The sequence below is a fragment of the Leptodactylus fuscus genome, chromosome 8 (genome assembly GCF_031893055.1).
Source record: "Leptodactylus fuscus isolate aLepFus1 chromosome 8, aLepFus1.hap2, whole genome shotgun sequence".
Taxonomy (NCBI): Eukaryota; Metazoa; Chordata; class Amphibia; order Anura; family Leptodactylidae; genus Leptodactylus; species Leptodactylus fuscus.
Genome location: NC_134272.1, coordinates 89,724,016 through 89,737,766, shown reverse-complemented (window position 1 = coordinate 89,737,766; position 13,751 = coordinate 89,724,016). Strand labels below are relative to the sequence as shown.

The 13,751-nt window shown below is 46.4% G+C and overlaps 1 protein-coding gene across 1 annotated transcript; it reads right to left on the bottom strand.

Moving 5' to 3' along the window:
* Positions 1-372: 372 nt before the first annotated feature.
* Positions 373-10,925, bottom strand: LOC142217460 (sterol 26-hydroxylase, mitochondrial-like). Its single transcript, XM_075285709.1, has 9 exons — positions 10,699-10,925; positions 5,645-5,835; positions 5,310-5,509; positions 4,481-4,678; positions 3,343-3,506; positions 2,623-2,786; positions 2,302-2,383; positions 2,005-2,205; positions 373-1,056 (listed from the first exon to the last, which is right to left on the bottom strand). The coding sequence occupies exons 1-9, from the start codon at positions 10,915-10,917 to the stop codon at positions 937-939; spliced, it is 1,539 nt and encodes a 512-aa protein (XP_075141810.1). The 5' UTR covers positions 10,918-10,925; the 3' UTR covers positions 373-936.
* Positions 10,926-13,751: the final 2,826 nt, after the last annotated feature.

The window sequence follows — 13,751 nt, the reverse complement described above, 5'->3', positions numbered from 1 at the left end:
AACCCCCTGAAAAATGCTGATGCATTTTGGGAACCAATAGATCCTTCCTGACGCCATGAAGAGGTAACTATTGGTTCCAAAACATGTCAGCATTTTTTGTTATGTTTTATTCTATTCCATCAGTTATTATGATTTATTTTTCTTTGATGAATTAAAAGTTACATTTCATTCACTTCGGCGAGCGCGGCCGGAATATTTTTCTACTTTTACTATAATTTTATGGGTAGGTTAACTTTAATAGTGAGAGACGGAATATCAAAAATAAAATCCAGAAAATCACATTGTATAATTTTTATAAATGTATTTGCATTTTGCATAAAGAAAAAAAAGTATTTGACCCCTCCGGCGAATGAGACTTAATATATGGTCACAAATCCCTTATGGGCCGCAGCAGTCAGACTGTTTTTGTAGTTGATGATGAGGATTGTGCACATGTCAGACATGTCAGGAGGAGTCTTGGTCGGCTCCTCTTTGCAGATCATCTCTAGATCATTAAGATTTCTAAGTTTTCTATGGGATTGGACAGTGGCTAGGCCACTCCAGCCGGTAACGGCCTATTAAAAAAAAAAAAACGGCAGCCGTAGCGGCTGTCGCCGGCCCCCTGATGTCCCGGGCCCTGTTCCTCCGCTGCTTCCCCGATAGTGACACTCCTGGGCAGCATTTCTCTTCCTCGACACATGGTGCGTTGAGTTAATGCCAAAGAGCTCAATTTTTGTCTCATCTGATCAATCTGGATGATTCTGAGAGTGATTGGGGGAAGGTGCTGTGGTCAGAGGAGAAATGTATGAGTTAGAGTGTTTTTACATATTGAGTTGTGATCGGAGTCGCTCTTTATTATAGCGCACGGACGTCCGGTTTTTGCATTCATTTCCGCTTATAATGGGATCTTTCATCATTTCTTCTCTCTGAGATCTGAATATTTCCTTTTATACGTTATTATTCTGGGCGATCAATGAACTGTAAGTTGATTGGTTTGTCTGACACCAGGATCACACGATTTTTAGTAAGAACTTCTCCCAGTTTGGGGTCGGGCAGTATCTGGAACTTCTTTATTATCTAGGGATTTAAAGGTAAAAAAAGCCAACATCAATCTCCTGTGCAGAATACATTGCAGTCTGATACAGTCCCGTCACTGTGTATCACACCCATCCTTGTCTCTGTATGCCTTAAAGGGATTGTTTCATAACGACGGCAGAGTCTCAAATGTCAGCCAACAAGTGCCCAGTTCTGAGAAGGTGCTGCAGAAAGGGTTGCACAAGGAGTCAGTCATGGGGTCCTGAGCAGTGATATAGCCATAGGGGTCAAACCGATGGCCAGGGAACCCAAAAGTTCTCCTCACTACACTATAGCCCATTGTACTTATCTGATCTATATTTTGTTATCTCCTTCTGGTATTTGGCAGCCAATGTAAATTTTTCGCTTCTGCTCTCTGGTGCACTATGGTCAGGTTCACATCTGCGTCAGAGTCTCCATTGGGGATCCCGACGCAGAAACCACTGAAAACAAAGAAGTCCTGCACGGAGAGGAAGTGTGAACCTGGCCTAAGATGCTGGTGTACAGAAGACAGGGGAAGAAGATGTATCATGCATAGGCTGCTGGACATCAACCCATTGTCATAAAGAAGATCGGTGACCTTTCAATGATAAGTAGCAGTAGATCCGCAAGAGACTAGTCCTAATACTGCAAATAGAGGTGAGTGACCGGTTTGTAATGAACCTGAAATTTTTGGGGCCCGCCAACCACTATAATGCATTGTCCAGACGAGATACAATTGTATTCTGCTGAGACCAGGACTAGCTATACATAAGATTTCTGCCCTTGGATATTTTCATTCAGTGAAGTGGTGAGGAACTGAACTAGGAAGGGTCCGATTTATTAAGACGAGGTGTAGTCCACCAATGTTTATTGAGATGCAACCCAATTATTAAGAGGCGTAGACGTGTCCAAGTTCACTTTTTAAAGCCCCCTTTAGGTAATGAATTTCTTCTGGGATCGACATCTCACCTGAGACAGAGCCAAGTGCATTTCCAGCTCAGCCACCCGACGTCCCAAACATCCTCGAACCCCAAAGCCAAAGGGTATAGAGCTGAAGGGGTGATGCTTCATCCCCTCGCTCCGCAGCCATCTCCTCGGGAGAAACCTGTCCGGCTCAGGGAAATTGTCCTCGTCTCTGGAGAGCACATAGTGACAGAGGACGAACTGTGTCTGCAAGAAAGAAGGACATTGACCTCTAAGTCACTGCATCGGAAGGTCACTGATCGGGGGTGTTATGTGATTGGTGATTTTTTTTTAACATCTTACATTCTTGGGGAATACGTAGCCGTCTAGGACCACTTCTCTGTCTGTTGTAAATCTGCCATTCTCTGGAATCACAGGATACATCCTGAATGTAAGAAATAAGAGGAAATAGCAACCTTTCATTGGAATGACTGACATGTAATACTGCATTTCTCCTGTAGATGGAGCTTTCTCGTGCAGCGATCAGCTGATCACTGGTGCACCAGCTTGCAGAGAAGGAGCCATATTTATTGGACAACCGCTACTTAGATACAGGGGGACGGCGGTCATAACATGCAGCAGAAATTATACAGGGAATGTGAAGGAATTCCTAAAAAAACATACCGCAGGGTCTCCTTGACAACTGCTTTCAGCAGGGGCATTTTAGCAATATCCTCAGTGCTTGGAATACGATCAGGGATAACCCGGAGCACCTCCTCATACAGGGACTGCTGAATGTCGGGGTTTCTTGCCAATTCGTATAAGGCCCAGGCCAGGGTGTTAGACGTCTGGAATAAAAGGGAAGAGAGAAAACATATAGATGGAGTCAGTGTTACTGTCACCCCAGGGCAGCTCCGGCAGGGCTCGTGGGGCGGGTATACTGCACATGGGATCTGATTAACTGGGTAAGTTGTCTAGCCATAAGCTATATGGGGTGCAGAGGTGGCATTTGCACCCGGACCTGGCAGTAGAGATAATTGAACCAGTTTGCATTGCACCAAGTTTAACCTGAATTTCCCTAAAATTTTGGTCTTGACCCAAAACTGAACTTTTTGGGGTTCATCACCTACGAAACATCATATCACCGTTCATATTGCTGCACATCCCCGAGCCCTCGGCTTATTATACTCTGGGGGCCAAAGAGGCTGCAAAGTATAGTAGCAGTTCTTCCAATTTGATCTCAAAACAAATCGAAGGTTGACGCTCACTAATATTTGTCGAAGCGAATCCTGTAAGCTGAGGGGCCCCAGAACTCCCTTGGCCACATACGAAGCATCAGTACTATACATCACATATGGTAGATGGGGCCCCAATAACTAAGATCACCATCCAAGTAATACAAACCGTGTCCACGCCAGCCTGCAGGATCTCTGGCATCGCCCCATACACCTCCTTCACAGACAGATTCCCATTGGTGAGCAGGTGAGTGAGATAAGCGCCCCCTAGGTCTTCGCCGCGCTGCAAACGCTCTTCAATGTCCGTGATTTTATTATTGATTAATTTTGTTGCTAGAATCCGAGTAATAAGATAGAAAGATTAGAATTAGTGAGTTTTGGGAGACTTTCTTAAAGATGACCTTTTACTACTTCCTTCAATAGCCTCTCCTCCGCTGATACTGACACAGTTGCATTTTTTTCCGTAGCCCCCACCGTTCCTGAACAATTAGTGCAGTTAGTTTTGGTGTCTGATATGCTAACTGGACTCTCTAATGTCAAGAGGGTGGTGTCAGCAGCGCCGCACCTCCCATGAGGCGACCTGAAGCGACCGCTTTAGGCGGCGCTATGCCGGGGCCCATTTTTGCAGACCTAAGCCAGTCCAGGACAAGCTGTCCTGGACTGGCTTAGCGTCACCATCTCGGCAGCCGGTCACCGTCTCAGCAGCCCGGCACGGGAAGCGAGCGGTGGATTGGGGCGGCCCTGTGGACGCAGCGCTGCTCCAGCGGCTGCCCCTCACGCAGAGAGCAGGTCCTACCCCTGCCTGCTCTCTGCCTGCTAACGACGCTCGCTCCGCTCTACCCCGCCCCTCAGCTCGCCCTGCCCCTTCCGCTCGGCCCCGTCCCCTCCGGCACAAACCCTAGGTTCACCCCTGGGTGTCAGGCAGGAGCATGCAAGGGGCACGACTCCGAGCGCAATTAGAGATGGACAGTGTAAAAGCTCTGAGGCACGCCCTCTTGCCTGTTTCTGCTTGACAGCACCACCCACTTGATATTGGGGAGTCTATTTAGCAGATCAGACACCAAAACTAACAGCAATGATTGGAATTGACTGGAAAAATTTAAACTGCACCAGCATCATTGGAGGGGCGACTATTTAAGGATGGAATAAGCTTGGGTTGGTGGAATTGGTGAAAGGTTCTGTCCGGGCGTGTTCACCATGTGTGCCCTTATTGCCCCCAACCGCTAGATCTTACAGTAGCCATACACCCGCACTCATATTGACTCCTTTTGTGGTTTTCTGGGGTCTCATGATTTAGTGACACTTACAATAGTTAAATATTATATCCCAGGATTCCAGAAACCGCCCCCAGTATGGCAGCCAGTCTCGTGTCCAGCTCGGCAGACGTTCTAGCACATTCTGACTTGCCAGCATGATGGCGATGGAATTGATGAATTTCTGGGTCTCTTCCGGAATATGTTTCTTCAAACACCCGAGACGAGTCTCAAATATGACAGTACTTATACCTAGACACGTACAAAGCAATGCAGATGAAAAAGTCAGGCTAAATTTTTACAGATTTTTTACCCTCCTTTGTAATTTCCGTATAAAGAGGACCATTCACCACCTCCAACAAATCCAGGGTTTTACATCATCTAATAGCTGCTGCACACTTGGAATTTTTTTCTGTAGCCCCCACTGTTCCTGAGCAATCAATGCCTGATATGCTATTTAGATTTAGTGCTGTCAGGAGGGCGGTGTCAGGCAGGAACAGACAAGGGGGCGGGATTCTGAGCTCTGACATTGGCTACCACTGATTGGAGCTCTAATGGACATCCCCCTGCCTGACACCGCCCACATGATGTTAAAGAGCTTAAATCCTGCACCAAAACTACCTGCACTTATTGATGGGGAAAGGTGGGGGCTAAACATCTGTTCACAGAAGCTAAGAACTAGAATTGGTGGAGGTGGGGAAAGGCCCTCTTTAAATGCACCATGCACTAGCACCACAACCTCTCACTGAAGTATGGAGGGTGAAAATTGGTGAATAGGAGCTACAAGTCCCCATTCACATGATAGGTAGGGGATCCGAGAGTTAAGCCATATAGAGCATGATTTATGGATTAACCCTTTAATTAATGGTGACTCTGCACTTACTTTCAAAGGCAAACTTATACATCAAGCCGGCCACATTTTCCACCGTGTGTCCTGACGGACTTTGCGCTTTCAGCTCCTGGATCTTGTTGAACAGATCGGGGATAATGTCGTTCAGGGACTCCGCATAGTTCGCCGCCTCGGTGGGTTTCAGCATCTTCTGGTTGAGTACTGAGCGCAACGTCTGCCACCGGTGTCCCTCTCTATGGACAACAATATACACAGAATTACTGGCTCTCTAGTTCTCCTGACTCCTTACAGTGACTTCCAGTCTCCTTAAGTTTACCTGTACCCGGTGCAAGAACATAGAATAGAACCGCTTTGCTCTTCCTACTCACTCAGTTAATGGTCCATAGGGATTGCCCCTGAGGTCCCGGTGGTCCTTCCATGAATTCTTGTCTGTCCTCATCGGATACTTTCCTTCTTGTTTTAGTAGGGTCTCCAGGAGTTGAGGGCTGGCTATGTTAACCATGCGGAAGTCTCCAACGTTTGCTAGCCACATAGGGCCAAACTTCTTTTTTTGTTTTAGCTTAATAAAAATAACAAAAAAAAATAAAAGTCACCACAAGTCACCCAATATGAGAAACACCTGAAGGGTGAAGATTGCAGTATGAAAAGATCATATACCCCCTAGATATACACACAGCGGGTATGCCTCTCCAAATACATGGCTGGCTCCACATGGCAGATACGAACACTACCCAGTAAGCGATAGAATTCCCCCAAACACTACCAATGGTGGAAATGCCACAGAAACTACCAAATACTGCCCCAATGTGAATACTCTGAAAAAAGACTGCAAACTGATTTATTCCTTATTAAATTTACTACTGGGAGAAGATCTGCAACATCTCCTTCCTATCATGAAGGTGACAGCGTATTGCAAGGAAAGCCAAGGACTGAGGACACTGGATGGTGAACACTTCCTAAAACTCCACCCCGGAACCTGCTGAGTGTCAGACGATCCTGTAAAGTGGTTGAAGTCGGTCCCTTCTACAGCTATAGGCTTAAAAAGAGTGTCCCTAGAACCAGCATATCACCCCAGCCCTGCAGATAGATAGGTTACTGTCACCAGAACCAGCATATCACCCCAGCCCTGCAGATAGATAGGTTACTGTCACCAGACCCAGCATATCACCCCAGCCCTGCAGATAGATAGGTTACTGTCACCAGTACCAGCATATCACCCCAGCCCTGCAGATAGATAGGTTACTGTCACCAGTACCAGCATATCACCCCAGCCCTGCAGATAGATAGGTTACTGTCACCAGTACCAGCATATCACCCCAGCCCTGCAGATAGATAGGTTACTGTCACCAGAACCAGCATATCACCCCAGCCCTGCAGATAGATAGGTTACTGTCACCAGACCCAGCATATCACCCCAGCCCTGCAGATAGATAGGTTACTGTCACCAGACCCGGCATATCACCCCAGCCCTGCAGATAGATAGGTTAGTGTCACCAGACCTGGCATATCACCCCAGCCCTGCAGATAGATAGGTTACTGTCACCAGAACCAGTATATCACCCCAGCCCTGCAGATAGATAGGTTACTGTCACCAGAACCATCATATCACCCCAGCCCTGCAGATAGATAGGTTACTGTCACCAGACCCAGCATATCACCCCAGCCCTGCAGATAGATAGGTTACCGTCACCAGAACCAGCATATCACCCCAGCCCTGCAGATAGATAGGTTACTGTCACCATAACCAGCATATCACCCCAGCCCTGCAGATAGATAGGTTACTGTCACCAGAACCAGCATATCACCCCAGCACTGCAGATAGATAGGTTAGTGTCACCAGTACCAGCATAATCACCCCAGCCCTGCAGATAGATAGGTTACTGTCACCATAACCAGCATATCACCCCAGCCCTGCAGATAGATAGGTTACTGTCACCAGAACCAGCATATCACCCCAGCCCTGCAGATAGATAGGTTACTGTCACCATAACCAGCATATCACCCCAGCCCTGCAGATAGATAGGTTACTGTCACCATAACCAGCATATCACCCCAGCACTGCAGATAGATAGGTTACTGTCACCAGAACCAGCATATCACCCCAGCACTGCAGATAGATAGGTTACTGTCACCAGAACCAGCATATCACCCCAGTCCTGCAGATAGATAGGTTACTGTCACCAGTACCAGCATATCACCCCAGCCCTGCAGATAGATAGGTTACTGTCACCAGAACCAGCATATCACCCCAGCCCTGCAGTGTCACCTGACTTAAACAGTCTTTTCCCCTTGTAAATTAGGTAGGTATAATTGACATGCTAGAATCTCCAAAAACGCAACGGTTTTTAAAATGGCAACATTTCTGCTGTGGGTATTTTTCTGCAATGTGTGGAAGGAGTTAACTGTAGTTTTTGCAACAATTCTTCTGGTCCTCCAATGGACAGAATTGCTGCAGATTTGTCCTTAGATCAGTATTAGAGATTTGCTGCGACATAGTTGGTCTGTGGTGACCTTTGTACCCACTGGGTTGGCCGCTGTCTGTTCCAGCTCCGTATTGATATTGTGCTTGATAGTGTTTATCAGATTAGTCAGATCAGTGAGTAGAAAATAACAGAATGACACTTCATACAGAAGACAATGTCCAGTCATTCCCCGCAAAAAGCACATGAACCCCTAGGCCTCACCTAAATGTATTAGTGGCTTTAACAGATTCTATTCGGTCTCTCAGGCCCCAGGAACTGGCGCAGATTTCCTATATATGTCACGAGTTATATTATTCATGATAAGGTCACATCAGGAGGGGAATCGGCAGTCGTTAAAATTATAATAAAGTTGTAAGTGTGTTGAATAGACATCCTTTTGGGCATGGACACCCTGGAAAATCGTGATGTCATAACTCAGGTTGGGACACCGGGGAAGATCACAGCATAGCAGAGGTTTAAGTAATATAGTAATATGTGGGAGGGCAGCCATTACAATCCAGCTGCTGCAGCATGACATCATGCCATGTGATTATGACATCATAGTGACCTGCTCCTATAAAACCCCCAATTGCGCTCTCTTTGCTGCTATTCATTGCCTCCACCATTTCGGGCCCCCTGGTTCAGTGCACATACCATCAGTAGCCCTTTCTGGACCCTTGTAGCTTTCTTCCATTTGGGGGAATCTACTATCTGTTATTTGCTCCTGGTCCCACAATCTTTACCTATGAGCTTCCCAGAACTGCTAACCATTAGTTACCGATAAGGAGGCGCTATTATGTATGAGGGGGCACAAAAGGTACAAAGAGGGGCACACAGAGGGGTACAAAGAGGAGCACACAGAGGGGCACTATTACTGTTCAGGGCTTTATTACCATTGGAGGCGCAGTATGCAGCATTTTCTGTTTAACACCATTTTTCTGCGCTGCAATCATATCTGTATAGTGCCTGTGTAGACCTGATATCTACCACTGTATGGTCACTATATGGCGGCAATATTGGTCTTTCTGCAGTGTATAATTTGCTAACAGTATTATGGCATTATTCATTCACTATGGCGGTAATATGTGATATCATGGTGTGGTGGTATTACAGGTAACAATGGGGTCCTACTGTTCTATTACTTATTGATGACTAGCATCTGCCCACAACTTCATCTGCAGGTTGGTGTTGGCGCTGAGCCACTTATATTTAGCCAATTGCTGTTGTGGATGATCCACCTGCTCCCGCGTCTCGGCTTTGCTACATCGCAGCATATGCGCAGCATACTCAGTTGTATGTACATCTCTGCATATGGAGAGCCTATAGAGGTGTGCTACAGCGCTGCTTAAACTCTGCTACATCGGGCAATTGTGATTACAGGGGTTTTGTTATGTGACTGTGTGAGCAGCTTCTGTGTTACAAAAGGCTGAACGGATGTTGCTGAAATGTGCCAGAGTTCTCCCCCCTCCCCCATCAGAGGCAGAATAACACATTCCCCGTCGTACTCACTGAAACTCTACACCTGATATACTGCTCTTGCCCACACACATCCTGCATGTTCTGTAATCTCCTGATCTTCTATGAGACTCCATTTTCTTCAGCTTTCACACTGTCCAGCTTCATCCTATATAGCTCCACCCATAAAATAGTGCGTAGCTCCGCCCACTGCCTAGCATGATCCTATCCTAGAATGGCCCAAGGACCTGTGATGATGTCATCACAGGTCCTTTAGTGTTGTGTGAACCTACATTCCTTCACTGCGGTCGTGTAGTGATGTCAATTACCGGGATATAAAGTAGCCTATGTTTTAATTGGGGTTCCTATCTATGTTTGTGGCAAATTTTCATGTTCATTCACGTTCAACCGATTTGGTGTGAGTGAGGAACAAACATCCAAACACACAAACTTTATGATGTAACATTTAAGCATTTTGGTTCCTATTTTTAATTTTGCCCAAGGCTACACTAAAACTGGTCCTGGTAATACAACTGTGCACCAGGGTTATTAAACTGTGTGTAGGATACTAAGAGTGTGCTATACTGTATGGGGACACTAAGGCGGTATTATACTGTTTGGTGACATTAAGGCAGTATTATACTGTATGGGGAACACTAAGGTGGTATTATACTGTATGGGGACATTAAGGCGGTATTATACTGTATGGGGACACTAAGGCGGTACTATACTGTATGGGGGACACTAAGGTGGTATTATACTGTATGGGGACACTAAGGCGGTATTATACTGTATGGGGGACACTAAGGTGGTATTATACTGTATGGGGACACTAAGGTGGTATTATACTGTATGGGGACACTAAGGTGGTATTATACTGTATGGGGACATTAAGGCGGTATTATACTGTATGGGGGACACTAAGGTGGTATTATACTGTATGGGGACACTAAGGTGGTATTATACTGTATGGGGACACTAAGGCGGTATTATACTGTATGGGGGACACTAAGGTGGTATTATACTGTATGGGGACACTAAGGTGGTATTATACTGTACGGGGACACTAAGGTGGTATTATACTGTACGGGGACACTAAGGCGGTTTTATACTGTGTGAGGCTACAGTTCTGTGTAAAATATGGGGATATCAGCATGGGGGGGGGGCTGACATTTCACAAAGCTCCACTATTATGTCCTGATTTCTTATTACCTGGCTGTGAATAGGGGATGTAGCCAGAAAATAATTTCATCACTGACCATTTCACCCTGAAAATTGGTTCCAAAAATTATTAAGTGCGTTTATACCGCAGCTCTGCTGACTGAGATCCTTTACTGTATATTGGCCCAAGTTCAGCGGTAAAAAGTCCATGAACAGCTGATTAGAAAGTGATCAAGCTACAAGATACTAAACCTGCAGAGAGTGAAAGTAGATGATCAGGGAACGGGGGAGCGGAGGATCATTAAAGGGGCAGGCGGTGTAATCATTGTCTGGACTTCTCTTACCTCCAGTTCATGCATGTAGAAGATATAGCCCCTCAGTACTATCCAGTAGAGGGATTCCAGTTGGCTGGGGCCAGGAAGGTCATCAATAGTCTTGAGTCTTCTCTCATGGTCAGCCTGTAGTTGTGAGACCCCCAGAGACGCCTTATACCTGGCCGCAGGGAGTCTGGGGGATACTTGTAGTAGTGAGCGGACTCCTCTGCCCAGCCTGGCTGCTATCATGGTGCAGGACTGACTGTTTCCTCTGCACACCGGTGCATAACACTGGGCTACCTGCCTGCTCAAAATCCAACCCCTGGACTCAGGGTTGTGTAACTTGTACTGTGGGAACCATCGCTGACTATTACACGTAACCCTATATGTGACCATGGATTATACAGAGCATTGCTCCATCATATGGTGTCAGTAATCCTGTTAGTAATGTTTCTTACAGACTCCTATCACAGGATCCGGCTTTCTTAGCGTCTGTTTACATGTTCAGGATTTTACGTCTTTATTACACCCCCCCACAATACTGGTAGCGTTGTGTAGTTATGTAGTGCAGTTGTGCCAAAAATAAAACCATGGCTGCCAGAGCTGAGTCTTTCCTTATTTGCTGATCACTGGGCGGTAATAGGAACATGTGATAGGGCACACGTAATCTGCGGCTCCAAATACTTCAGACTCACTCACATGGGTACGCAGGTATAAGTGCTGCACTCACAGGTGACACTACCCGCCATGCTCACACTCGGGCTCCAGGTTATTGCTGCTGCTCCCCGGGAAGACGAAGTCTGGCTTTCTTAAACAGGTTAACTCAAAGATGGCCAAAGAATGACAATAATCAGACCAGAATATATCTTTGTACCGTGTTAGCCAGTGGATATGAAATAAAAAATTTTTTTGAGAGAAGTCCTCAGTAGTTGATACCTTTTTTAATGGCTAACTTAAAAAAAATATTCATGACATATTTCGAGCTTTCGGGACTACTAAAGGTCCCTTCATCAGGCTGGTATACAGCAATATCTGAAGGTAGGCATAATTATACAGGAATGGAGTGTTAGATGCAAAATAGATGGAAAACAGAACACCATGTTAGAGATGAGCGAACAGTGTTCTATCGAACACATGTTCGATCGGATATCGGGGTGTTCGCCATGTTCGAATCGAACACCGCGTGGTAAAGTGCGCCAAAATTCGATTCCCCTCCCACCTTCCCTGGCGCCTTTTTTGCACCAATAACAGCGCAGGGGAGGTGGGACAGGAACTACGACACCGGGGGCATTGAAAAAAATTGGAAAAAGTCATTGGCTGCCGAAATCAGGTGACCTCCATTTTAGACGAATAGTGGATTTCAAATCCGGGTCATATGAGAATGTGAACTTTGTGACTATGAGACAGGGATAGCTGTACAGGCAGGGATAGCTAGGGATAACCTTTATTTAGGGGGGAATGTTATTAAAAATAACTTTTTGGGGCTCCATCGGGTGTGTAATTGTGATTTTTGTGAGATAAACTTTTTCCCATAGGGATGCATTGGCCAGCGCTGATTGGCCGAATTCCGTACTCTGGCCAATCAGTGCTGGCCAATGCATTCTATTAGCTTGATGAAGCAGAGTGTGCACAAGGGTTCAAGCGCACCCTCGGCTCTGATGTAGCAGAGCCGAGGCTGCACAAGGGTTCAAGCGCACCCTCGGCTCTGATGTAGGAGAGCCGAGGGTGCACTTGAACCCTTGTGCACCCTCGGCTCTGCTACATCAGAGCCGAGGGTGCGCTTGAACCCTTGTGCACACTCTGCTTCATCAAGCTAATAGAATGCATTGGCCAGCGCTGATTGGCCAGAGTACGGAATTCGGCCAATCAGCGCTGGCTCTGCTGGAGGAGGCGGAGTCTAAGATCGCTCCACACCAGTCTCCATTCAGGTCCGACCTTAGACTCCGCCTCCTCCAGCAGAGCCAGCGCTGATTGGCCGAATTCCGTACTCTGGCCAATCAGCACTGGCTAATGCATTGTATTGGCGTGATGAAGCAGTGCTGAATGTGTGTGCTTAACACACACAATTCAGCTCTACTTCATCGGGCTAATAGAATGCATTGGCCAATCAGCGCTGGCCAATGCATTCTATTAGCGTGAACTGAGTTTGCACAGGGGTTCTAGTGCACCCTCGGCTCTGCTACATCAGATTGCTACATCTGATGTAGCAGTGCCGAGTGTGCATCAGATGTGTAGTTGAGCAAAACTGACTCAGCACTGCTAAGTCTCTGCATTCGCATAGGAATGCATTGGCCAGCCTTCGGCCAATCAGCGCTGGCTCTGCCGGAGGAGGCGGAGTCTAAGGTCGGACCTGAATGGAGACTGGTGTGGAGCGATCTTAGACTCCGCCTCCTCCAGCAGAGCCAGCGCTGATTGGTCGAGTTCCGTACTCTGGCCAATCAGCACTGGCCAATGCATTTCTATGGGGAAAAGTTAGCTTGCGAAAATCGCAAACTGACAGGGATTTCCATGAAATAAAGTGACTTTTATGCCCCCAGACATGCTTCCCCTGCTGTCCCAGTGTCATTCCAGGGTGTTGGTATCATTTCCTGGGGTGTCATAGTGGACTTGGTGACCCTCCAGACACGAATTTGGGTTTCCCCCTTAACGAGTTTATGTTCCCCATAGACTATAATGGGGTTCGAAACCCATTCGAACACTCGAACAGTGAGCGGCTGTTCGAATCGAATTTCGAACCTCGAACATTTTAGTGTTCGCTCATCTCTACACCATGTAAATAAACAGTTTAAAATAACATATATATCAGTTCACAGGAAAGTTCTCTGGGTTTATGGCTTCTTTTGATCAGTGATGTGGTGTCTAGTTGTTGTAAAATGTCATAAAACCCTGGGCCTGATTTAACCCCCTTTGGAGAGTGTTAAAGGTCATCATGAGTTTAATCTCCCATATGCGGCGATCCTTTCTGTTTTTGAAATTCCCTCTCAGCACCAGGATCTTCATATCCTGGGTCATATTATGATTTTCATTGCAGAAGTGTTTTGGCACCGGGAGGTCCATTCTTTGCTCTCTAATCCTATGTCTGT

Excerpts from the sequence above, each read along its gene's own strand:
- LOC142217460 (XM_075285709.1), bottom strand. The coding sequence starts at position 10,917 with ATGATAGCAGCCAGGCTGGGCAGAGGAGTCCGCTCACTACTACAAGTA. Across the intron at positions 5,836-10,698 it reads TCTACATGCATGAACTGGAG|CTAAAACAAAAAAAGAAGTT; the intron begins GTAAGAGAAGTC and ends ATTTTTATTAAG. Across the intron at positions 2,384-2,622 it reads GTTGTCAAGGAGACCCTGCG|GATGTATCCTGTGATTCCAG; the intron begins GTATGTTTTTTT and ends TCTTACATTCAG.